This window comes from Amborella trichopoda, chromosome 2 (genome assembly GCF_054954075.1).
Source record: "Amborella trichopoda isolate Santa Cruz 75 chromosome 2, AtrichopodaSantaCruz75HAP2 v2.0, whole genome shotgun sequence".
In the NCBI taxonomy this organism is placed as follows: Eukaryota; Viridiplantae; Streptophyta; class Magnoliopsida; order Amborellales; family Amborellaceae; genus Amborella; species Amborella trichopoda.
In genome coordinates, this window is record NC_142337.1 from 10,405,056 (window position 1) to 10,432,163 (window position 27,108).

The window sequence follows — 27,108 nt, forward strand, 5'->3', positions numbered from 1 at the left end:
AAAAATTAAAACGATAGTTTTATAAAAAAAACATTTGGACTATTAATTGCAATTGTTGTTAGATAAACAACCTATTTACATCTATTTTTAAAATGAATGCTTTATACCTAGGGGACATGTATGTATAAATCCATCCCCCTACTCATGAAACAATTTTCCATACCAGAATTAGTCCTTAAAGATGGTTTAGTTTATACGTTATTTTGGACTGCCCATTTCAAGATTATCAAATCAGCAGATTCTTTTGGAGCTCTAAATTTATGGGTTTGTTGAGGTGGATATGGATTTGTAGTGATTTAGAATAAATCAAGTCTCAATCTAGCAACCAACCCAAAGGTAATTAGAAAATAAAAAACAAAAAACCTCAAACACTCTACATGTATCTGAAAATAGAACATATGTAGATTGAATAGAGACCATCAAATCTTTAGATGTTAGATACGAGTGTTTAAAAACTCAAAAAAAGATATATACAAAATAAGCATTTGTTGATTCTTAGGTAGATTTCATAATTTCATATTGAAAAAAGATCTCTTGAAGTAGCTCGTTGGCCAGCTCTGTGTGCTCTTGCATGAATATGCCATATGCATTCATTTGATAGGAAAAGTTTAATAGGATTGTCTATAAAGATACCATTTATCTTTTGTACATGGAGATCATTATAACCGTCATAGTGGAGCACGTTAATGGAAGCTTAGTGAGGGAGACTCTTTGATATGCTAAAAACCCCAACGATTATAAAAAATGTTCTTACGAAATCAGCGAAGAAACAGTAATGAAGGCAAATCACCAATGAAACTATAGGAGGTTTTGTGTGTGAATCTTTGAATTGGATGGTATCACCAGTATCGACATATAATGCCAGCAATAATGTATCTTTAAGAGATGGTTGAATCTTTGAATTGGATTGTATCACCAGTATCAGAGGGTGAACTCACTTTTTTGTTGCCCATTTCTTTTTTACTGCAAATGCTTGAAATTTCCATTGGTAAAACGTCCTTCACAACAGTAAATGTAGTGTCCATTAAGGCAAGTTATTGATCATTTGTTTTTGCCCTGAAATTCATCAAATCTGTGTGCTCCGAAGGTTCTGCCTTAACCTTGGATGATGTGCTTCAAAATAACTGTACCTTCAAACATTCCTATTTTCTTATTTTGGTTGATGTTTCTCTTTGAATTCACAGTGATTTCTTTCTCTCGACTTTGTATCTGGAGTTCTGGACTAGCTATTACTCTGAAATTCGAGTATTAATTCTATTGATTTTATCGTGATTTGTTTTAAATTGATGCATTTCATTTCTCTACTAATTTGAACGCAAATTTATACGAATAATTGTTAATTGTGATTCTAGAAGAGTTTTTGAGCGTACAACTAGAAATATCAAAAGGTGTTCAATCGAACTATTTGTACACCTAGTATACTCCCTTGAACCCAATGAAATATTGGTTCCCATACTCAAGCTGTGGGTGTTCAATACTTCGGCAAAAATGACACCATCTCATACTCCAAGTTAGTAGTAAAAATGGAAAACCAAAAGCTACAATGCAAGTGCAGCTCCAGTGCAAATATAAATCCAATTCTAGAACATGCTCAGTCCTGGTACAACTTCAGTTGTGGCACATCTTTAGAGCAAGTACAACCGGCGCAAGTACGGCCCCATACAAGTATAGCTCGTGTTAAGTAGAACCCTAGTGCAAGTGTGGATATGGTGGTAGCACAACAGCAGTTAAATACAAGGATTTCAAAAGGAAAATTGTTTTAGGCGGGCTGGATCGCATTTCTACAATTATCGGTCCAGAGGTATAAAGCATCCATCTTAAAGATGGATGCAAATAGGTTGTCTAACGGTTCAAATATTTTTTTAATATAATTATTATTTTTAGTTTTCAAAAAAAAAAAATTCATATTCATGATCTCTATGTTAAAGATTATATATTATCTAAAAATTAGAATCAAATTATATTTCAAATATATATTTATTGCCATGCCTGCATTTCGACAATATGCGGGATGGCCGCAGAGAAACCATGTCCAATTTAAAATAAGAACATGGTTTACATGAGTTCATGTAGAAATGAGTCCCATCTTAAAAATCTATTTTTAGGATGGATTTCTAAACGCAATTTTTAAGGGCATATAATCTCTAATATGGAGATTATGAATATGAAAAAATCAAAAAATAACAATTTTATGAATAAAACTTTTAGACCGTTATTTCAATTGCCTGGGAAAAACTTAACTTTTAGACCGTTAGTTTCAATTGCTTGGGATCGCAAATATAGAAATGCATCGGAGGATGCAATTGTAGAAATGTGTTGATGAATGCAAATATAGAAATGTGTCCTCCAATGCATAGACCAAACAATTTTCTTTGTAATAAAAACCGCCTAAGGGTAAAAGTGAAAAATGGAAAAAAAAAGAAGGACAAAAAAAAATTGAATCATCACATAATAGTAAAAACTCCATAATTATTCCAAGTAATTTCCCTTTCTTAAAATCCACTTGCAGCCAAAATGAAACTACTTTTGCTTCTTGAGAAAATACTTAAAAATATGAAACAAAAAATGTTTGGGTCTTGTTTGTATAGGGCCGAGGCTCTAAACAATCAAAACATGGTGCACCTTTAAATATTGCCAAAATGAGTTGTTTTAATATTAGAAATCTTTATGATGGCCTAAAAGTTTATTTTTATGTCTAATAATAAAAATTAAAGTTAAAAAATAGTGTAGATCAAGCAGATCTATGAACTCTTGAAAATCTTGAAAATTGACAGTCTAGATAGTACATTACAAGATGCACTATTTTCAATGCTCAAACTTCTTTTTTTTTTTTCTCATGTCCCTATATCTTGAGGTTGAGATGATGAAATTGAAGGGTTTTCAACATCAAAACAACCTTTTTTTAATGAATTTTAATGTTTGAACTGCGCCTTAATTTGATTATTTAGAGCCTCACACTTATATGAACTTTTTCAAAAATGTTTTAATTCAACTAGCTAAAGTAAAAGTGAAAGCTTTCTATGTTCCCCTACAACATAGAAGTTCTATGTTCCCCTTTATCCAACCATCCATTTTTTAATGGAGGGCTAAGATTGCTTCAATCACAATGTCACGTCTCTACACTGTTTTATTTTTAATTTTTTTCTATAAACTGTTTTGACACCAAATTTTGGAAGGCCATTCCTATATTGAACTCGCACTAACGAAAAATATAAAAAAAATATTTTCAATAAAATAAAATTACCAAAATACCTTGAAAATTTTAAGGGGTATTTCGGTCATTATTTTTATCGAAAAATCATTGTTAATATTTTTTATAGGTACACCCCAATGAGAAGATGGCGCGTACCAATTTTCATATTAAAAAACATGGTATTATGAAAACTAAAAATAAAATATTTTGAGATGTAGAATCTAAGATCAAACGCTGAGTGTCTATCTTGATAAAAAATGAAGAGCTGGATGGTAGGGAGAGGAGAACATAGAACTTCTATGTAGGGGAACTTTCCCAAACTAAAAACCCAAAAACATTTGAGATTCGTTGGCATTGGCGGGGGCCGCACGAATCATAGCCGTGCATTCCCCCACTTGAGAAGATGCTAAGGAGACCCGCCCTCTAAAGCAATCGAAACATGTGGGTCTGCTCATGTATTAGACGTCCATCTTCCATAAATCAAGGGCTTAAAAGTTAAAACCCTCCTTCAACCAACTTAAATAAAGTTTATAGCCTTTGATTTCAAACTAAAGAATTTAGAATTATTATGTGTTGATGAATATAGAATAGAGACAGGAAATAAAGTCGTTTAATCCCTTGAACTCACTAACAGAAGGCTTATCGTTATGCTCGTAAATAGGCTCACTTAACGGCGACCCTATTTGGCACACAACCGCCTCCATCCTAACTCTTTCTGTAACTTTCGACTATTCTGGGTATAGCAAGATGTCATTTTGGCAGGCTTTGATCCCCGCATAGTGTAGGCTTAGTCGTTGAAGCAATAAGACTTAAAAGTAAAGAACTATTTGTTTGGTCCCGGAAGCAAACTTGTGCTGTTTCCAAAAGCACTCGAGCAAAGAGCAACTTCTGCCACAGGCGCGAGTGCTTTGATTGTTTGGATCTACCTTTCTTGCCATCAATGAATTAGTGCAATTCAAAACTGTTTAATTTCAACTTTCCCGCAAAAAAATTACTTTAAATTGTTAAAATAATCGAAATATCTCTCACAGATTTCACGACAACTATAACAGGAGCGACCAATTTTTTGCCCAAGTAATTCTACTTCACCCAACTCTGTACCTTTTGTATTTTTCTGATTATGATCTCAGTTCTAGCTAATGGAAGTGTAAGTTTTATCCATGATAATAGTGCAAAACATGCTTTCATTATGACTAAATAGAAGTAGATGAATATTCACTATGGTTAAGAGATTTCACTCTCTATTTGCGTCAAGTAAGATTGTAATTTGATTCACCCAAAAACAAAAAAGAAAAAAAAAATATTGGACTTTGAAAATTATCCATGCAAATCTTGGATTAAAACTATAAAGGTCCCAAAACCCCTACTAAAGATACAAAGATATAAGTCCATTTTTTAGTTTAAAAAACTAGATTTGGAGCTCTTAAAATGATACAAATCTTATAGGTTTTGGGTCCATTGAAATTGATGGTCTAAATCAAATGTTGAGATAGAAATCAAGATGGAGCATTTTTATGGGCTTTCATAAAGTTTTTCAAGATCTCAATCCTCGATGGCAAGTCTTTATTTTTGGCCCTCAATCTATGTAACATAGACATACATATCGGATTTTTTGTGCCTGTCAACACATCAAGAAAGCGATGCTTTTATTTGACACTTTATAAACTTGAACCCTTCATATGGATATTTGTTCTTGAAATTTCACCATAAAAATGCTTAAACTCGCGTAAAATCTCATCTCTATATTTTTTAAAATGACAAACAAACACACCATTATTTGAATGGCTACTATTGAAATGAATATTTTTAACACCCGTATAGAGCCTGTGCCACAAGATTTGTCCTGAGGGTTAGGATGGGCCCGGGTACCATGGCTTGAGGGATGAACCGGGTAGTCCAAGGTGGGCTAGGGCTAGGGCTAGGGCTAGGCCACTTTTTTCTTACGTCTTTTTTCTCTTTTTTTCTTAGGTTTTATTTGGTCCAGTCCAGCCCAGCCCTAACATGTCCAAAGCTTGGCCAAGGGCTCTACAGCCCGGTCAAGGCTGGTCTAGGAGTGGTGCTATTGGGATTAGGGCCAAAGCTGATGGTCTAGCCCGGGCGCCCACCCGCTGCCACCTCTACCCGTGTTGATGTTGAAAGCTGACAACATAAAAAGGTTATTGGTTTTTTTTTTTTCAATGGTAAATAGAAGGTCATAATAAAGAATATGAGGAAAACTTGTTTGATCCAACAAACATCATAATAAGGAAAGGAAAATGCAACGCATTTAATAATGAAAAAACACTGGCTGCTTTCTTACGATTCAGTCACCAGACAACAAATTAGGTTGAGAGGAAAGAGTGCCATGAAAATTGACCACTTCTAACAACTTGCCATACCTCTCTCCTACAAAGACCTTTTCCTTGCACCTAATTATGGGTGAGGTGCCCACCTTAAACAATCTAAGGCGGATCTTCAAACTTTGTCCAAATATGTATTTTTGGTATCGAAAACTTTTACCATGGTCTCAAAATCCACTTTTATCATTACTTATGAAATTTGAATCTCCAAAAATAATGTAGATCAAACATAAGTATAAATATTTGGACAGTTCGAGTTCGAGCATATCTATGAACACTTAAAGTCTTAAAAATAGATAGTCAAGTCAACTATAAAAAACTTGAAGTCCTGTTTTTTTTTGTCCTGTTTTTTTTTTTTTTGTCATATCTAACATCTTGAAGTTGAGATAGTCAATTGATGAATCATTCAAGCTTTGTAACAACCTTTTCTAATGGATTTTTTATGTGCACATTACTTCTATAGTATAAGGATTGACACCTCACATAAACTTGTTCTTTTAATTATTGAAAAGTTTATCGTCAGTTGGATCATATAAGTCCACCTTGATTTTGGATGTTTTATGGTTCAAAACCCATCCAAAATAACTACGAAGTGTATTTTTGGATTATATTTATAAATTACTCGAAAAGTAGCATAGATCTAATGATCTGTAAAAATAAATAAAATTAATAGAAAAAAATAAAATTAATAGTCCAAATAAAGTTAAAAATAGCAAATTCACAATCATGGTGGTCGAAATTATTGATATATAAGATTTTAGAACCAAAATCCATATCTAATAACGACTATGAAAAGTGAATGCACAATAGGTGTGTCCAGTGAAACACCAAACATTTACTTGGGTGAGCCAACTCGGACCAGCGACCCTGGTGATCCCAAGTATCCTTGAGTTCGATGGTCCAATATGGGATCTTAAAACTTCTAAAAAATATTATGAAAATTCAAATAATAAGAAATTTATTTGTAATATGTTTTTTTATGTTTTCTATCAAAAGTGAAAACTGTGTTGCCCGTGAATACTTATTTTTACTTTTTCCCTTCGTTTTTTATTTATTTTTAAAATAAAAGTATACAATGAGACCGTTTATCTTTAATATAAGGTGGTCATAAATAATCTTGACCATTGGATGTGAAATTAGATAGCTGCATTTATTTCATTGACCAAACTCAAACTTCAAAGAAATTTTTCTCAAACTTTAAGACACACCCAAGCTATCAAATTTCACATCGGATGGTTGTACATAATTGTAACCACATACCTTGTATAAAAGATAAATGGTCTCATTATATACAATCCTATTTTTAAAATACCCCTTCACAAATTAATGTTTTCAAAATCTATTTTTTCACTAATATTTTAACCTCATTTAGATGGATTTTGTTTAGTTTTACCTTAAACATATTTTTTTTGGATTTTTTTATACATTTTTTATTTTCAACACGTTTTGGCTTCGCCCTAAGTCGGCTAGTGTTTGAAAAAATCGAACTAGCGTAAAAAACCGGCCAAGGGCGGCCGGGTCCAAGTAACCAGTGAACTGACTGGTTGAATGGGCTTAATCAGGCAGGCCTTGGTCAGTACAAAAAGTATTGAAAACCAAAACAAACTTAAAAATCCAAAAAATATGAAAAAGTATATTTAAAACGTGTTTAAATAAAGCACATCCAAATGAAGTTGAAAAGTAGCAAAAAAAAATGGATTTTAAAAAACGGATTTGTTCCCAGGGGTATTTTAAAAAAAATTCAAAATAGATGGAAACATGTAAAAATAAGTATTCATGGCCAGAACACTTTCCGATCTTTGTCAAAATGATAAGAAATATTCAAAAACACATTACAAACAAATCCCTTATTTTTTTAGGATTTTTTTCATTTCTAAAAACCTGGTTGGATCACCCAAACTGGCTAAAACTTGATTGGCCAGTGTCCGGTTCCGGTTTGACTGGCCGAGTATACAAACCCCGAAGTCGGCCCAACTCGGACCAAGTAACCGGCTCAAGGCAAGTAATCGGCGCGAGTCGATCTTTCTACCACGCGGCGAAGACAGTTGTCGTGCAGCCGACAATCTCCTATTTACAAAATCCGAGGGCCCCACATCCAAAGTTCCGGTTGTCAAACGTGCCCCAAGAGTCCTCAAAAATCGATAATTGGCTCCCCGATCGTCAAGTTTCTTTCTATGCTCCACGGCAAATCGAAGAGCTTGGCTGTGATGAACTTGAAAATCTTGTTCACATTGATGTTGTGTAGCGCACTAGAGAAGAAGAGGGTGGCCTTCATGGCATGTGCATACATTCTCGCCTGCGAATTTTCGGCCTTAGAATTTTGAATAATCATAGGAGTAAATGGATAGTCTGTACTCTGTAGTGTAAAATGTGAATTATTAAGAAACAGAAATATGGGCAGGTGTTATGGTATGTAAATCAGTGGTTAATCCTAGGCCCCTGGCCAAGCCCAATACTTGGGGACAACCTAGGTGTATTAAAAGAATAATAATAAAAACTATATAAATTTGTGGGAACCATATATAAAAATTACACATGTAATTTGGATGTAGTTTCATTGAAAATATTAGCGAGAATGGAGGCTGTCACCTTTAATTGATGGTCGGATGGTATTACCACCACGATTAGGCCCAATCTCTATTTGGATGTAGTTTCCAATAATTTATGAGTTTCTAATGTGAAATGCGTATTTTCCTTCCCTTTTGGATTTCCCTAAAATACCTCAACCCTAAACCCTCCTTCTATGTCTCGCCCTATCTGGAAAGGGAAATTTTTGTGTGCTGTGGGAATCCTAAACGAAAATAGTTTGGTAGGGATGCAGGCCTATTAAAATAAGTAAATCCTCATCTCATAACTTTTTTAAATTACAATTCAAATAGTGAAAAACCTTTACATCAATCATATCGACTTGAACATTACAGTTCGTGAAAAAAAAAAAAAAAGGATTTCAAGCTCTACTGGTGTATCTTATAACAAAATATCCAGACCTTCCATTTTGCTCTACAAATAAGTGTTCACATATATGTAAGATCGGTATCAATTTAAGTTTAAAATTTTATTAAATTGATTTTGGAACCACCTTTCTAGACAAAGATTTGAGGTGATGCTTTATTTTGTTTTGATAAATCCTACACCAGAAACCTTATTTAACTCTAAAAGGAGATTCTTTCACCCTCAAAAGGCAAATATTCTACTCCCTCCACTCAAAAAGAGAAAGGCATCAACTCTCTCTCTCTCTCAAAAAGTCCTCAACCCTCTCTCTCTCTCTCTCTCTCAAAGCGCATTGAGGTATGGTGATAGTCACCATCCCAGTTTCCCACTTAAGATTAGTCGACCAAGTGAGAATACCGCTAACAAGTAGAGTGGAATTTTTTTCAAAGAATTCAATCATGCCGGCGTGGAAGAACCAATCCCCACACATACGCCATTCTGTTTTAGTAAGTCATGGTTACAAGTTGGCAACAGCCTTGCCCAGCCCTGGCCCTTGTCGCCACAGGCCAGGCCAACTGGGGGTCTAGCCAAGCTGAATCGGGATCATCACTAACCCTAGACCAGTCTTAGGGCCACAATTTTGTAGCCCAAGCCCTGGTCCGGTACTTGTCACCATAGGACCAAGCCAGGCCAACTGGGGGTCAAGCCAGGCCGAATCGGGGTCATCACTAACCCTAGTGCAGTCATAGGGCCACAAGTTTGTAGCCCAGGTCCTGGTCAAGTCCTTAGTCACCATAAGATTAGGCCTGACCAACTGGGGGTCAGGCCAGGCTGAATTGGGGTCATCACTAACCCTAACCCAATCCTTGGGCCACGATTTTGTAGCCCAGGTCCTACTTTTTAAGAGCCGGGCCACCCGGCCCATTGTTAGCCATAATGGTTAGCATTAAAAAAAGGTAAAATAGGAGTTCTTTTTTAATATATATAAAGTGGTATATATTTGAGATAAGTTAGGATTCTCATATGAGTATTTTCTAAGTACTCTAGCTATCCCTATTAAGAAATTAAACTCATCTCCATAATAAGCACAAGGAAAATTGGTTCATGTGGGCTCGGCCGCATTTCTACATATGTGGTCCAGCTATTTTTAAGTAGGGGTTTCATCTAAAAACAATGGAAACTAACGGTCTAAATGTTTTCTAATAAGAATTATTATTTTTAAATTTTAAAATTTATTTATTTATTCCTATTCATGATCTCCATATTAAGGATTACATGTCTTTAAAAATTACGTCTTAAAATCTATATAAAAAATAGATTTATCAAGAAACGCACATTTCTATGGGCTTGGCCGCATAAAAATCGGGTCCTAAACATAAAAGTTCAATTGAACTTTCTCCGCACGTGATTTTAGTTGGTATGTAAAGTCATAAATAACTACCTAACCGACAGACATTCTTTTCTATTTCACATGTTTTATCAAATTTTTATATTTTTCTAATATCTCTTATTCACATAATTAATAAAAAAATCGATATTTAATTTTCACATAAACAATAAATAGGGTACCTGATTAACGATAGTCCATTGGATATCAGGAGGAAGGTGAACAAAATCGTCGAATTTGGTCCCAATCAGAATCGGAATTGCTGTCTAATTAACAAAAAAAAAAAAAAAAAACTTAATATAATATTGCATAGAGAAAAACCTATAATTGCAAAGAAAATGCTTAAATGAAAAAGTTTATGTAAAACTTACAACTTTTTGTTGAAGTTTAGGCTACAGTAATTTACACCATCCATTATATTCAGACGGTGCGGAGTCAAATCTACAACGTCTAATTAAATTGGATGATACAAACAATCAGGACCTTATTTTTACATAAGGTTGCTATCTTATGCAAAACACACCTATAATTAAATATTTTGAAAAACAAAAACAAAAACCTGATTCCATTGCCTTGCTAGTCGATACCAGTCAATAACACTGTATGTAGAAGAGAGGAAATTCCCATTAAACAAATAAAATCAATCGAATTCACTGCAAAATTTAGCAATGACATAAATTTAAATAAAACATATTGAAGCAAAAATAATGGAAAAATTACCTGTTTAATGTACTTCGGCTAGTGAGATCGAACATTATTAAAATTGCGGCCGCGTCCTTACATGCCACCGGAACATGATCTAGAAACTGCCTATCCCCTACAAATTTGAAAAAGAAGAAAATATAAAAATGATAAACCCCAGAGAAAGGGGTTGGAAATAAAAATAAAATGTGGTTAGAATAATAAAAGAAAAAGAAGAGACATTAAAAAAAAAAGAATAATAAAAGAAAAAAATTGATATAAAAAGAAAGAAGAATTATTCAAACCTCCGACGTCCCAAATACTGAATGCAATTCTCGCCCCTTGAATAAAAAATATTTTGTCCATCAAATTCAACCCCGTCATTTGTAGACAACTCTTGTCCTCTTCATCTCCCACATATTTAGTCTTCAAATGCAAAATAAACTATAATTAGCCCATTTTATTACAAAAAAAAAAAACTACGCAGTAATTGGGTAGAAAAAGTATATAGCTTTGTAGGAAAAAACCCATTATGCAAAAGAAAAAAATTTATATAAGGTTAAGGCCCTAAACAATCAAAATAAAGCGCACATCAAAAATACACTACAAGAGATTGTTTCCGTGTCAAAAAAACCCATAAATTGATCATCTCGACTTCCTCCGGACGTGTAAACGTGAAAAAAAATTAGATTTCAAAAGTCTGGCAAATAGTGTGTCTTGCAATATATTGTATAGGCCATCAATTTCAGTACTTTCAAGTGTTTATAGATTTGATTGATATACATTATTTTTAGAGTTTTAAGTTTTATAATTAAAAATAAAAAATAAGTTTTCAGTCAATCAAAAACTTTTGCCGCTGAAAAATCATCTTTCAACTATGTCTTAGTCTGATTGTTTAGGGCTTCAACCTAATATAAATCACTTCAAGCAAATTTTTTTAAAAAAGTAAACAATAATATAAAAATTAAAACAAGAAATTTAAAAAAAAAAGAAGGAAAATTTGTGAGGGAGACTAAAAATGGAAAAAATAAATCAACCCATACACGATATATCAAGAAACAGCTGAAAAACCAAAATCAAAACATATATATATATATATATATATATGTTTGGAAAAAAAAAAAATATTAGAGACTAGAGAAAGACCCTAAAAAACAAGCATTCAACAAAACACCACAATTTTTTGTGACAAGAACAAAATACCACAATTCTCACCATAAAACTGGTTTTACCAATCTGGCAATCCCCAAGAAGGCTGATTTTCAAAACCACCAAATTGGAGTCCCCATCTGAATCCCCACTCATGCACTTCAAAACACTCTCCTGAAAACCATTTTCCGGCAAAAATCGGCCGGAAAACGCAGAAGGGCTCATCTCCAACCTCTTATAAGAACTCCTCCTATCACAGGAACACGCCAGAATCCGGTCAATTAGATACCTAAAGACTCTCTTCAGAAACGAAACTTGCCGAGCCAGGCCCCATTTCACGTGAACTCTCACCATTTGCCCGCGAAACTTCGTCATTTCCAGCAAACCCAACATATATATGCAGCCATTCATGAAACCAGGATTTCACAATACCATTCTTAAGGACACAGAGAGAGGAAGAACTTGGTGTTGGAGAGAGAGAGAGGTGTTTTATCTGGCTAGAGAGAGAGAGTTTTATGTGGTTAGAGAGAGAGGTTTTCTAGAGAGAGATGCGGATTGGAAATGGAGAGGAGGAGTTGGGTTGACCGGTAATGGCGAATCTGCCGGCCAATATGAAATAGAGAGTCGTTCGTGTTGGGGGTCGTCTTATTATTTATTGATTTATTCCATTCCTTTGTATACGCGTCTGCTATCATTGTCTAGCTCTCTTTTGGGATGCTTCTTATTTTATTTAGTGAGAGAATAAAAAGTAGCTCGAAAATGCCCACTTATTTATCTTAAAGTGAACATAACAGCTGGCTAATCACCTGAATATACAGTTAAAATATGGGAAAAAAATATATATATATATATATATTTCCCTCTCCTTATCCCCATCTCTATAATTGTAATTTGAAATAAATCTTGGAGTTTATGAAAAAGCCTATGGATCTCTTTCAAATTAAAAGAAAACTACATTCAAACCTCTTTTATCCTTTTTCCCCTACATAACATTACTATTCAAATCCTCAAAAAGTTAACCTCGTACCCGCCTTTGAACTCCTGTCTTTCTCTATCTCATCATCTCATGAACTTCACCACAATTAGGATTTTTAAAAAGACTAAAAGAAAAATGAAAAAAAAGTTTTTGTGAAAAATTCACAATTATGATAAGATATAAAAAATCAAGAAATCTATTCAATGAAAATTGACAAGACAAATATGATGATTTTGTTATCAAGATAGAGATTTTTAGATATGGTGATAGTCAAAATCACCACACCTATATTTTTTTTAAAACATTAAAAGTATTATGGAAAAGAGAAAAATGGGCTTTCTTAGGAAATAATAATGAAGCTTTAGTGATCTTTCTTAAAGGGGTTACATAAGACATAATACTCATTTCTTTTAAAGGTCACCCTTTGGGGTTCATGAGAAAGAATCTCTAAAAAAGTTTAGGGTTTCAAAGAGAGAGAGAGAGAGTGGGAGTGAGACATGATATTTTCATGAGATTTTGGGTTGGTTTAGTTTTCGCTTTTAGAGAAAAAAAGTTTTTCGGTTGCTTTCAATTTGATCTTTCTAGTAGTAGTGTAGCTATAGGAAAAATGATGTTAATTGATGGTCTTGATCGGTCGTGAGAAGCAAATATATTAAGAAAGATCTGTGAGGTTTTTCACATGTATAGATAGATGTGTATTTCTTATAATCCAAAATTATAATCTTCATTGAAATATTCGATTTCTACTTACTGAGGAAGTGGACGTATATGGTGAACTAAATAAATCATACGCCGTTATAGTGTGTTTTTGTTTTTACTTTATTTCTTGCATTTGATTTATAGTTGTATTCATCTATTTAAAATTTAGCCAACTATGTACAAGATCTTAAATGAGATTTTGCTATTTGAGATTCCTAGTACCAAGAGTTCCCGAAGACCTCACATAAAGTTATTAGAAAAACAAATTAAATTAAATATTGTAATTTGGAAAAAAAAAAAAAATGGAAGGGCTTAAATATTATGTTCTTTCAACTAAAATGGTTGCCACAGGCTTCCTATGGGCCTGAGGGTTTATTTTGAATTTAACCTAAAGAGAAGGGGCAGAAAAAGGGAGTATACGTCTCTTTCCCTTCAAATTTTAAAACTTTACATAAATTAATCCTAACTTTCAAAGATCCATACCAATCAAACCTACCCAAGAAAACAAATAGTGACTATCATAGATATTTCAGATACCAAACTCACCGAAGCATGAGATACATTTTCAACATATTAAGAAATGTAAAATTTGAAAGACTGTATAGCTTTGGTATAAAAAGTCACAGTCTCCGCTGCCCATCAAATGTGAAATGTGGTGGATGGGGTCCATCATTGACTGCACTTCGCTCCAACTAAATTTTTTTCATGTTCATGGGAGAGAAATGGCACACCCCCTTCTCTTTATCAACTTATATCGAAAGGGAAACTATACAATGACACCATTTACCTTTGGTACAAGGTTATTAAATTTGAAGTTGGGTGGCCACATTTATTTCATTGACCAAGTTCAAAGTTCAAAATAAATTTTCTCGAACTTTCAGATACGCCTAAGCTATCAGATTTTACATCGAATGGGATGATTGTAAGTAATTATGACCTCCTTCTACCGAAGGTAAATGGTCTCATTGTATATGATCCCAATTTGAAATCACTTGATACTAAGACTTCCTAGTAACTTATATTTGAAAAAAATTTAAAATTTAAAATTTGAAGAAAGTTTAGAATTTGGAAAAATAATAAAAACAAGAAATAGGTGGGAATAGCCTGATTCATTTGATTGATGGCTCGCCTAATTCTCTAACAGAATTAGGTGAGACCAATGGTTTAAAAAACATATCGGTGCCCCAGATCGAGCACCTCAAAAACCCATCCAGATCGGTGAATCAGCGATTCGGATCGGGAATCGGCTGAATCGGTCAGATTAAGCTTTAAAAAAAAAATCTGAAAATAATTATTAAAATTCATTAAATGCTATTTTTAGGAATCTAATAAAAAATGGAGGTACTTTTAATCATTGGTTTTCATGATAGCATCGCCTAACCTACTCAAAACCTCTTTTAAAATTAGTTTCTAGCAAGTATATAACAATATGTGGGCACAATCTCAACTCAATTAAAATGAGAACAAATAGTCATACATCTCAATTACAAAAATGGAAGATAATATAATTAAAAATGCAAGTTTCAAACTTGCCTACAACTTAATTATCAAGATTATATATACAATTTATGTATCAACATACATTTTTTTATATTAAAAATTTAACAATAAAATTAAAAAATGCAAGATAATATAATTATCATACGCCACGATTTTTTTACAATGATATTCATACATTTAATACCAAGAATATACATATATGCCACAAATAATATTTACAATGATATAGTCATTCAAGATAATATAGTGAAAAAATATTTATCAATAATATACATACATTTTATGCATTGAAAATAAAAAATACAGTTTAACAATTAAAAAAAAAAATTGCATTAAAAATTTAATGACATGTATTTTTTTGAATCAATTATCTATAAACATAAAATTTTTGCATTAAAAATCTAACAATAAAAATTTAAAATACAGTTTATTTCCTCATTATAGTCAAAACCTGGTCACTATTTTCATAATTTTTTTGAAAATCATGATTTTTCAAAACAATTGATCATCAAAATTTTAATTTTTTAAAAACACAGCCACAACTCCTCTTCATCCAAAATCGAGCAATAAAAATTGCTTAATCCAAATAATTACACCCAAAATCAATTGAAGAACAATATTACCTTAAAAAATCATCTGAAATAATTCATAATAGTGCTTCAATTCGTCTCATATTTGTAGTTTGCCGGGAAAAAAAAAAAAACTAAATGTTCTTCACAAAACCATGATTCAAAATCTATAATCCACTACAAATCAACCAAAAAATGAAAAATGAGATACAAATATTTCTGAATAACATTATAAAGGACTAAAACCCCATGATATGACACAAAATTTGCAAAAAATGGATCAAAATCGATTAAATGGTGAAAAATGCATGTTTTTCTAAAACCGACTTTTCAAACTTCACTTCTAATCGACCAAAATCAACACAAAAAGGTGTACAAATTCTGAAGAATAACACAATCACGACTAATTTCCCTGACGTATTTCTTTTGTAATCCAACGAATGGCCGAAAAAAAAAAAAAAACGCAGACCCAACCTGACAACAGTGATTTGAACTAAAAAATCCACCTCAAATCAAACAAAATAGATCAAATTGGTTACATTTTATAATAAATAACACTATAAGGAATCAAAACCCTATACTATAAAAAAATTATTTGCTAAAACTTGAATACAATCAATTAAATGGCAGAAAATCGAAGTTCTTACCTGTTTTTTCTGCAATCGTGGCTTCAAACCCAAATCTGACTTGTAATCAACCAAAATAATCTCAAAGTACATATAATTTCTTCTCAATAACACTTTTAAGATTAATAACTCTATTATAAAAAATGATGCCCGATTTACTTGAAATCTAAGAATTGGCGAAAACCTAATAAAAAAACTCATGTTCTTCATAAATCCAATGGTTTGTGATCGAAATTGATGCGTTCTACTCCAATATATCGAACAATAAGGCTGAAAAGTTGAAGATAAAAGCTGAAATATTAGATTCAAAGGCTGAAAAAACAAAAAAATGATAAAAAAAAAAGCTAAATTTTGATGATTCACAAAGCTTTTTACTGTTCACCCATATTTGTACAGTGACTCAGGCGATTCACTGTTCAGAATCGCCTAGTTCTCTCTAGACACGTGCGGTTCTGTGTGTTTTGCTGGAACCGGCACGGGGGTGCCGATTCCCACTGGGCGAGACTATCAAAATTGGTGCAATTTGTTTTCCTGACTAAAAACAAAATGATCGTTATTGATTTGCAATCTAAATTAGCAAAACTATAATAAGGGTATGTTTGGCACATGTGAAACTACTTTTGTGAAAATATTTTCATATGAAAGAACTCCCTCATGAGATTAAGTGCTGGAGTTTTTATACCAATTGGTCCAACAAATTTTTTTATGTCAATTTAGTCAATTAGTGTGAAAAATTTTTAACACCTAATCACATGAGACAGATATTTTATATGAAAATATTTTCATAGAAATATTTTTATATGTACCAAAACATAAAAAGACCAATGATTCGGCAATTAAAGCAAAGGTCAAGGGCTAGTTATTTCTTTGAAGTATTTTATTTCCGACTTTCATCCAGGGAAATACCTTGTATATCGTATTTATTTTCATATTAGATTGGAAAGCCCATTATCCGTATGGCCGACCCTAATTAGTTGGAAAAATGCTCTAATGATGACGACGATGAAGACAACCAAAAAACCCACTCTTTCTCTCGTATTGCATACGGTTTTCATGAAATTAAGAGGACCAACATATGGGCGACGTCTCTTTTAGAAAAAGCTCCAAGTAGTAAAGAAATGGAAGTTTCATATTTGACACAAAAGCAAGTGGCAATACTATAGTAGGATTTTTCAGGTTCATGGATTTGATCGGACGGTCCAAATTTATGGAAGAAGTTCTAAGGTCTGGATTATCCAAAAAAGTTGGCTATGAATTATATTTACACACAGGCAAATTAAAAGTTAGGCACGGATTCAATTGAAAAGAAAAAGAAAAAGAGAGTGGGATAGGATGGGTTGGTGACCAAATTGATTTGAACATCCTAACTGTAACTAACGTTGTATATAATTCATTGACTAGTCACGACTGGTAGGGGAGGGATTTTCTATTGTAGAGAGAGAGCGGAGAGAGAGAGGGAGAGAGTGCTTTTAGATAGGAAAATTTGTGGTCCCTGTGAGTCTTTACTATTAGTGTAGCAAACACGGCATGCAACTTGCTGCTTTAATCACAAGAATGAAGTAACATGGCATGCAACTCAAGAAAAAAAAGAGGGCAAAAGTTTAAAAAAAAGGAAAAATTTGTTACGTGTAAAAGATGACATTCGATGAAAGATGCAAGAAGGCAAAATGTGTCGTGTGGATAAGTTCAAGTGAATTTGAGTGGTTTTGGTGCATCACAAAGTTAAGTTTTTTTTTTTTGAATTTGGAGTCTAATCAATGACATTCATAATTATTTAATATGAAATCGAGCGGACAAGAGTAATTGTGACGTTCTTGTGTTAAAAATAAATAATCTATTTTTTCTCTAAATTTAATGTTTGGCGGATGCACCTCATATTCAACTCAATCCCGATTCTTTATGTGTTGTTTCTATTTTAGTTTGTTTGAAAATTCCATAAACCGGGATCCAACCCAAACTTAATTGCAGTCCAAAATTTTACAACTTCAATTTTTTTTTTAAAAAAATAGTTTTTTGAAAATCAAAACCCGTAGGAGAATGGATTTCAACTTCAATAGGTAGGAACATGAGAAAAAAATGGATTTCAAGTTTTAAAAATAATGCAGCTTGAAACATCTTATCTAGGTCATCAATTTTCAAGATTTCAAGTGTCTATATATATATATATATATATGCCCGATCGATACTATTTTTAAATTTTTAAAATTGGTAATTTGAAATAAAAATAAAATTTTAAGCCATTATAGAGATTTTTGATATTAAAAAAACATATTTCAATAATATTTGAAGGTACGTCATTGTTCAGTCTTATACAAACGAAACGCATTGGGTTATACTTATCCTTGCTTGGGTCCCCTACGAAATATGGCTCCAGGAGTTAGTCATCCCATCATTTATTTGATGGGTCCCACTCAAGTGCCAGCCTTTCACGATTGCGACACGTGCCAGAAACCGCGTGAAATTTGTATCTCACGTATCAAATTGGAGATTTAACGACGTAAAGCGAGGGACACGAGTCCCCGCCGCATAAAATGTGTCGGATTATACTCTCGTATACAATGGCCTTTATGATGTGAGGTTGTAAAGAATTAATCCAAATGTGTGTCCCTTTTACAAGTGGGATATGTTTTTGATAGGCTGTAGCCCTATTAAAATATTTTTTTTTTTTTTTTTTGTAGAGAAGCCCATTTTATTTTACGGTTGATCTTTTTTTTATTTTTCTTTCAAGCGACATAAAAAAACTCTCAAGTATATCACCCTACCCCCTCATCTCTTTTCTTCTACATTTGTTGACTTTTAACCACAAAAACTAGCCTCAATAAATTGTTTTATTTTATCTCAATCACTTAGGTACTGAAAGTGCAAAATAGGGTTAAAGATGCTTTTGGATTGAGATGAAATAAAACAATTTGTTGAGACTAGTTTTTGTAGCCAAAAGTGAATGAACATGGGAGAGAAGAGATGAGGGAGTAAGGTGAAATACTCGAGGGTTTTTTATACAGCTAGAAAGAAAAATAGAACGAGGGTCCATCGTAAAATAAGATGGGGAATTAGAGGTCTGTATGAAATTTTCCCTTAAAACAATAAAGTCTCATACTGAGCTTGTTGCCCTCTTTCAGGGTTGGAAGATATTCTTGGCTAAAAATCTGAGATTGGATTTGATTATTGAAGGTGATTAGGGTGCAAGAGAGAGATGAAAATCCCCTCGATGTTGAGATCGCTATGGTTGCAAACTTTGAAGTTATCAGATCACCTCTTAATCTCCTTTGTTCATGTTTATCGAGAGGCTAAGGATGTGGTTGATTCATTTGCTAAGTGTGGTGCTACGGTTTCTTCAATTGTGGTGGCCGATGATCTAATCTTATCTTTGTAATTTTCCATTATCAATAAAGCTCGGTTAACATTGGTAAAAAAAAAAAGGTCTCACCTTAAAACTCACTATACTAATTTTTTTTTATTTTGGTGTTGGAAAACTTTTAAATCAATCCCCTCGGTCTTGACCATTATGATTGTAAAAACAAAAAACAAAAAACTTACGATTTTAAACCCTAAAAAGAATATATATGGTAATATATTATTTGGACCATCTATTTTTTTCCAAAAAAAAATGCTTGCAAATACATAAGATATATTGCATTTTTAGAACTTCAAATGTTATAATTGGTGTTGAAAATTGATTTTAGAGTCATCATGGGTAATTTTATACCTAATGTGATTTCTGATGGGGATTCGAAATAAGGCTTTATTTTGTTTTCGTAAAGCCTAGGCTTTATAAAAACTGCAACATTTACAAGTATCAATAATTTGCTTTTCATACGGGCGAGGTTTGTATAAGGTGCTATCTTTATAGTATAGGAGTAAATCGTATCTCTAAAATTGTTTGGAGATTTAGTTTCAGTATTATAAATTTTATATCAACTTGAAAATCTATTTCTATCTCTAGTTATAAAATTTATAATAGTAAAATTAGAAAAAATTGAAAACCTTGAAAATAGATGGTTAAGATAACTTGTTACAAGATGTGTCATTTTTAAGACTTGAAATTTTTTTCTTCATATCCACATATCTCAAGGTTGAGATGATCAATTGAAGTTTTTTCGAACATCCAAATACTCTTGTTCTAGAGGATTTTTAAGGTACACCCTAGTTAAGTAGTATAGGTTTGCAACCTGGAATAAATTTTTTTCTTTTTTTGAATGTAAGGATTAATTCTAGTTAAGTAGTATAGGTTTGCAACCTGAAATAATTTTTTTTCTTTTTGTGAATGTAAGGATTAATTCTTTGGGCGAGGTTTGTATAAAGCCTAAAGCATGCTCCTTATATTGTAGAAGTACAATACACATCTAAATTTTGATTGTAGATGGAGTTTTAATATCAAAAATCTTAATATTGCTTGAAAATATATTTCATCTCTAATTATAAATTTAAAATTTTAAAAAAACACAAAAGTATAAACATTTGGAAATATATGGTCCAACTAACTTATTACAAGACACGCTATTATTATGACTCGAAGTTCTTTTTTTTTTTTCCTTCATATCCACGTTACTCTAGACCTCCAGGTCAAGATGATTGGTCAGAGGACTTTTATAATGTTAGAACACCTTCTTCTAGAGAATTTTTAATGTGTATCTTATTTCAATACTTCCAAGTTAAAACTTCATATAAACTCTTTTATTAATAATAATAATAATAATAATAATAATAATAATAATGGGCCTTTTCTTTCTCTCTCTCAAGAGTATGCATATACATGTGAAAGGATCATTTGAAGTGATTAAGACGACGTAGTACGTGGCAAACATGTATGCTAGTTGCGTATACAAAAAGACTTGTGGTGAAGGTCATTTTGTTTTCTCTTTTTTTTTTCTCCTTTCTTGAGAATAAGGTCACTAATGCTTTCTTCTTCTAGAACAATGTAGACAGCTTAGTTGGACCCTACCACGAATTATTAATATACACAACTCTACCTGAGGTTACAACTAATCAAAATCTCTCTCTCTCTCTCTCTATCTTGATTCCTCTCTCAAACTCTCTCTCTTCCCCTAGATTTTGGTTCCTCTCTCTCTCCCTTAAAATATGGTGGGTCTGTGGCCGTATCCATGTTTTTTATTGGCTAGGTTCTGGCACTCAAATAGTTATGTGATTTTTTTTTTTTTATAAATGTGGTTTTTTTGGATGCTTCAATAGTTAAATTCCAATCAATAAGCTTTCGATGCCTCTGGAATTAGGGTACGGTTGGCATGCATGAAAATATATAGTATCTCTATATAGAGAGAAATTTACGGGCGGGCGGGCAATATTAAGGGGTCAATTTCAAAACCGGAACACATTTGTCTAAATTTACAGGCACGACCTTTTTTCCTCGGGGCGTTTTTTTTTGTTGCAAGTTAACCCTATCTAGTAAACCAAACACCGGGTTTGTTTTGGTATTTAAACGAAAAACAACTGTCTAGTCGAACACTGGATTTTTTTTGATGTTCGAAATACGGGACGAACATTCTAATTTACGTTGTTTTCAAAAATTTCTTTCGGCACTACCCTTCTGCCTGCAACCCTCTCGCCAACCTCTCTATTTTCAATATTTTCTCTCTCTAATAATCAGCAGCCATCCTTAGTCACATCTCTCCCAATCGCTACTCTGCTCCTCTCTCTCTCTCTCTCTCTAAGATCGGTCTCTCTTCTTTCTGGGCTTGAGGGCACATTAACCCTCTTTCGAAACCTCCACTTTTCTCTCACCTTCCTCTCTCTCTCTCTCTCTCTAATGTAAAACCGGATACACTTCAAGCAAGAATGAATTATAGTCCAAAGGACAAAAAAAAAAAACTCTGTTTTCATATATTACAAGAAAAAAACAGACCATTGCTATTGCCATCGCAAAACTACTCGTCTTCTCCCTTAAAACAGAGGCATGCTGACAACCCCCCCAAAACTGGCCGGATTTCGGCCGAAGCCTCGCCAAAATCCTTGAAAATCTCACCAGAAATCCTACATGCACTCGCCAAATTCCTCGGACCTCAGCTTATTGTTAATCATACGGGGATGGGGGCTTGGCCTGAATATACCTGTATCTCCTCCATGGAGGAAGGCGAAGGAAAGCCAATAAGGTTTTTCCTTCGCACTCCAGAAGCATCCAAAAGATGCCGTTCGTGCCGGATCCAACAGATGTTGCATATCTTGTGCCCAAATCGACCTCTTTGTTTCTTCACAGAGGAGCTTGATGGTGGATTTTAGGGTTTGTGGTTTTCCGATGAAGACAGTGGGAATAAGGTCCCCGATTCCGATAAAGTGGCTCGCGGGTCGGGCTCTGTCAAAATTTGCGACCAAGTCAAGGTCGATTATGTACCTTGCTGTGTTGTCAATGGAAGAGATGATATCAATGTATTCGTAGTAGTCGGCCAGAAGGTTGCCCGACCTTTCCCATCTTGATATGAAATTTTTAGATCTTAGAGAGAGAGAGAGAGAGAGAGAGAGAGGGGGAAGCAAGATAGCGATTGAGAGATATGTGACAAAGGATGGTGCTGATTGTTAAAGACAAATTATTGAAGAAAAAGACAGGAGAGAGAGAGAGGGTTGCAGGCAAAAGGAAATTGCCAAAAGAAATTCCTAAAAAAAAGACCTTAAGGAGCTGTCCGGTAATTCTAATACCAAACATCAACATTTCATTTAAACATAAAAATCTCATTTGTCCGGGGTTCGATTTTTCGGACAGAAATAATTTGAAAAAAAAAAAAATTCGGAAGTGAGGAGTGCCACCTGAAAATTGCGGCAAACGTGTTTCCATTTTGAAATTGGCCCTCTCCCCAATATTGCTGGTACGTAAATATCTTTCATATAAAAAAACTGTGATTATGTGTGGGAGCTTTTTCACACTAATTGATCTCAATATATATATTTTTTTAGATCAATTGACAGCCAACTCAGGTGAAAAAACTCCCATATCTAATCCAAAAGAGTACGAAAATACTTTCACAAGTTTTTTTTTTCCCATACCAAAGCCCTTAGTATTAAGGGTGTGGTCATGAGTTCGAATCCACTTTCCCCATCCTAAAGCGAAAGTTCTACCTTTTTTGAGTCTATAATAATGAGAAAGCAAGTATTGCACCCAAAAGAAACAGCCCCAAGTATTATTCAACCACAAAGGTGTCTAAAATTTATAAAGGGGCCACTTTGTCTATAGGAGTTAGGTATGGATTTAATTTGCATTAGCGTATGATATGAAGGACTCAGTGATTAAAGATGGCTGATCAGATTTGGAATCGGCCAACTTGGACCAGAACTAGGTGGAGGATGGATCAAGATTGAAAATCCCCTGTATCACTTGATTATCTTGGTTTTTAACCTATTTTAGTTTCTATGAGAACTATAACTCGGTTCCACCCATGAAGTACTTGTCAAGAGGTTCAGAATCAGATCCTTGCTGAGTCGTGCCAATTCTAATTTTTTAAAGATTGGATCCTTGTGTATATGACATTTTTGGATCTCGTATGTATGTGCATGGTATATTAAATGGAAAAGTATCCCGCCCACATGATGCGGATGGCTGAAAGTTTCGATTTCACAAGGCAAATCTAATGGCCAAAAATTATTTTTGTGTCTAATCTTCTATTTTTTTTATTTAAATAAGACATTTCTATCGAGGAGTGTGTCTGGGGACACACTTTTACAATAGCGTCCCTCGATACATATAACATCGAGAGATGGACGGTAGAAACTAATGCCTTTCAAAGAATTTAAAATCAACGGTATGCAAATATTCATTTTTTTAAAAAAAATTATTTATTTTTTTAGGATTTTGCCTCATCATGGTTCAGATTGTCATTCTTTAAAATTTTGAATCTAAAATCCATCGGTAAAATGCATTTCGGAAAGAGGGCTCATTTAAATAGATGAAACGGTTGTGCCTCTTGTAAATTGAGATGCTGATTTCTATAGAGAAGCGGTTTTTGTGAAGATTTTAAGTGGTTTCCCTTTTTAATGAGAGAAAATATCAGTTTCTTTCAAGGTTCTCCTCCTCAAGAGTGGCTTAGCTGTATAATGAAGATGGTATTTTCCTCAAGGTTCTTCTTTTAGACAATAGTCTAGCTGTGAAATGGAGATGGTCTCTTCTTGAACAATGGTTTAGCTGTGGAATGGAGATGAGAGGTCGACGATAGTGCCGATCGGGAGACTGGGTCTAAAAAGATTTACTCGAATGAGTTTTATCGAGAATTAGAGAGGTAACTCTTTGTCCCAAAATCTGAGATGTAAGTTTCATTAGTATAGTGGATTTTAGTTTACCCTGCCCGCGGATGTAACCTTTTTGGGATGAACCACGTAAATTTATATTCTTGTTGTGGGTGTGTTTTATATTTTATTTCTAATATTATAGCTCGTGCTCTTTCGTATTTTGTTTCTTGCTTGCTCTCTCATATTTTGTTTCTTGCTAGATAAATACACGATTTTAGTAGGATCTAACATTTGGGATTTTTGTTTCTACATCTAAGAGAGTTATTAAATCCTATAATTCGTAATGCTGCGTTGAGTGGTTTGTGCCTTTTAGCCAAATGTAGGGCAGCTATACTTTGTATTACATGCAGAAAATGAGGGACTTTGTATTACATGTAGAAAATCAGGGTTCATCATGACTATATCTTGACCGAGTCCCAAGTTTCCCTTAGTTTAACTAGGTTGCTTTTTAAAAGTGGATGAAGTTTATATAAGGCTTAGGCTTATGAAAACAAATAAAACTTCAACTTAAATTCTTGTCAAGGAAGCACTTTTGATAATAAAAATTTCCGTGTTGCATATAAAATCAATTTTGATATGATAATAGATTTTGAAACTAAAATAAAGGTACAGATCTTACATATTTGTTACAATATAAACTATTTGTTAGAATACATGGGTGAAATAGACGTCGTAGATAATTTGTTATCATATAAATTATTTGTATAGCTTAAAATCTTAATTTTGTTTTACGACCATAATGTTCAAAATAAGATGATCGATGTAAATGCTTTTCAACTTTTGAAATGAGATGATCAATGTAAATGCTTTTCTACGTTTGAATTATATTTTTTTGATGAACTATGAGGTGAGGGTTTTTTTACTTTAATAGGGGTGCAGCCTTATCGTACTATTTTCCTGTACAAATTGTGTGATGGGACATCGCTCCTAGCCAAAAGTGGGGCAGCCGCACTTTGTATCACATGTAGAAAATTAGAAAATTAGGGCTCATCATGACTTCATCTTTTTCCAAGTCCCAAGTTTCTCTTAAGTTGGCTTTTACAATTTGTGTGATGGGACAATGCTCCATGTACAATTACCTCTTGTGGGCCTCGTGCCCTTTCCCATGAAGAGTTCCATGGCTTCATCACCACTTAAAACCTTTCTTTCCATTATTTGTTTACTATGTTATCTAAGTGAGGTTTCATGAATGTCCATTTATATATGTTCCAATCCACACCACACATCATTATAGTAGATTTGGAAAATAAATTGTGAAGTATTTAGAGTTCAAAAAAAAAAAAAGAAAAAAAAAAGAAAAAAAAAAGAAAAATGAACTATTTATTCTTTTTAGAGAGGTTTGGGTATGGAAAATGAAATCCTAGTTTACAAGAAAGTGAGAAACGAAAAGTTGTCAAAGAGAGGCGTGGAAAGTATTTCCCATTGCCAAATGAAAGAGGGTTGGATTATTGGAGTTAGCTACGCTGTCACACCAACACAAACCAAGCCTTTACCCAAAGAAATGTACTCCCACTTGATCCAGACAGAGAGGAAAACAATAATTCTCCATTGTGTACCATGGAAGATGTTGAGACCCAAACAATCATTTTATTTCATTCTTTTACCCGTCAAAAATTTAAGTACTTACTTTTTTTTATGATTTTTTCTAGGAATAAAAATCTGCCACAACAATCTCCTCCAAGTTTATAACGACCCGGTTTCTATGCGGCCAAGCCCGCATATGTAGAAATGTGGGCTTCTTACAAATCTATTTTTGAGATGGACTTTAGGACTTAATTTTTAAGGACATGTAATCTCTAATATGGAGATCATGAATATGAAAAAATAAATAAATCTTAAAAATTAGAAATAACAATTCTAGTAAAAAACATTTAGACCGTTAGTTTCTATTGTTTTTAGATGGAACACCTACTTGCATCCATCTTTAAGATGGATGCTTTACACTTTTTGGACCGCATATGTAGAAATGCGGTCCGGCCCGTATGAAACAATTTTCCATTTTATAAATCCTACTTTTCAATTGTTGGTTGTGCCAATATCCTTTTTTGGGCGTCATCACCTGTATGCTATGTTACATAGACATAGACATGAGTGTCTATTTATGAGACTGATACGGGTGTAAAAAATTTGAGCCTTAAAAAATGACATCTAGACACTACATGTCCATACAATATATATATTAAAATCTGTGTAATTCACAAATGCATTTGTACATATAATAATTCATGTCATTCAACAATAGTAAAACATCCAAAAAATAAAAATAATTAAATTAATAGTCCAAAAAAAGTTATTCATAAAAATTTCTTATATACCAATCCAAGGTGACATTGTAAAAATGTGGAAAAAGTGAAAAATTATTATCTAATTATTAATTCAAAATGTAGCACCCTTATTGTGTGGCCATGGAAAGACATGCATTCATAAAATATACAAGCTTTCAAAATTAGTAAAAGTCAATTACTAGCACAAAGCAAGGTACAATACAATGTATTAATTTTAAAAAATATGGAACAATGAAGATCTTGCATGGCGCAATGAACAACGTGCATGGAAAAGAGAAAAGTTGAAGAAGAAAGATGAATATCCATTGATTCACAACTTAGAGAGGGAGAAACCAGTGCTCCACAGGCTTAGAGAGGGAAAAACCAATGTTCCACGACTTGCAAAAGGATAAACTAGTTGGGGAGGGAGAAATCCTAGAAACTTTTATGGTAGTTGAAATAAATCGTATATTTGTCGTGTTAATGTTAAAAAAACAAAAAAATCATATATTTTATTTATAAGTAACAATAACTTCTAGACACCTTAATTTAACAAATACAAATT

The 27,108-nt window shown here is 33.3% G+C and overlaps 1 protein-coding gene across 3 annotated transcripts; it reads right to left on the reverse strand.

The window, feature by feature from the left end:
* Positions 1-7,309: 7,309 nt before the first annotated feature.
* Positions 7,310-12,306, reverse strand: SGP1 (Ras-related small GTP-binding family protein). 3 transcript variants are annotated; one of them, XR_016049113.1, is made up of 6 exons: positions 11,747-12,306; positions 10,837-10,957; positions 10,571-10,667; positions 10,222-10,449; positions 10,033-10,116; positions 7,310-7,828 (listed from the first exon to the last, which is right to left on the reverse strand). XR_016049113.1 is itself a non-coding variant. In XM_006857997.4 (6 exons), exons 1-6 carry the CDS (start codon positions 12,089-12,091, stop codon positions 7,664-7,666), a joined length of 852 nt encoding a protein of 283 aa, XP_006858059.2. In that variant the 5' UTR covers positions 12,092-12,306; the 3' UTR covers positions 7,310-7,663. The 3 variants fall into 3 exon arrangements, 1 of the variants encoding a protein (XP_006858059.2); XM_006857997.4 differs by having other exon boundaries at positions 10,410-10,449; XR_016049114.1 differs by lacking the exon at positions 10,222-10,449.
* Positions 12,307-27,108: the final 14,802 nt, after the last annotated feature.

Coding starts and splice junctions, on each gene's coding strand:
- SGP1 (XM_006857997.4), bottom strand. CDS start 12,091: ATGAATGGCTGCATATATATGTTGGGTTTGCTGGAAATGACGAAGTTT. Junction 10,668..10,836: donor CAGTATTTGGGACGTCGGAG/GTTTGAATAATT, acceptor TCAAATTTGTAG/GGGATAGGCAGTTTCTAGAT. Junction 10,450..10,570: donor AGCCGAAGTACATTAAACAG/GTAATTTTTCCA, acceptor TTCTACATACAG/TGTTATTGACTGGTATCGAC.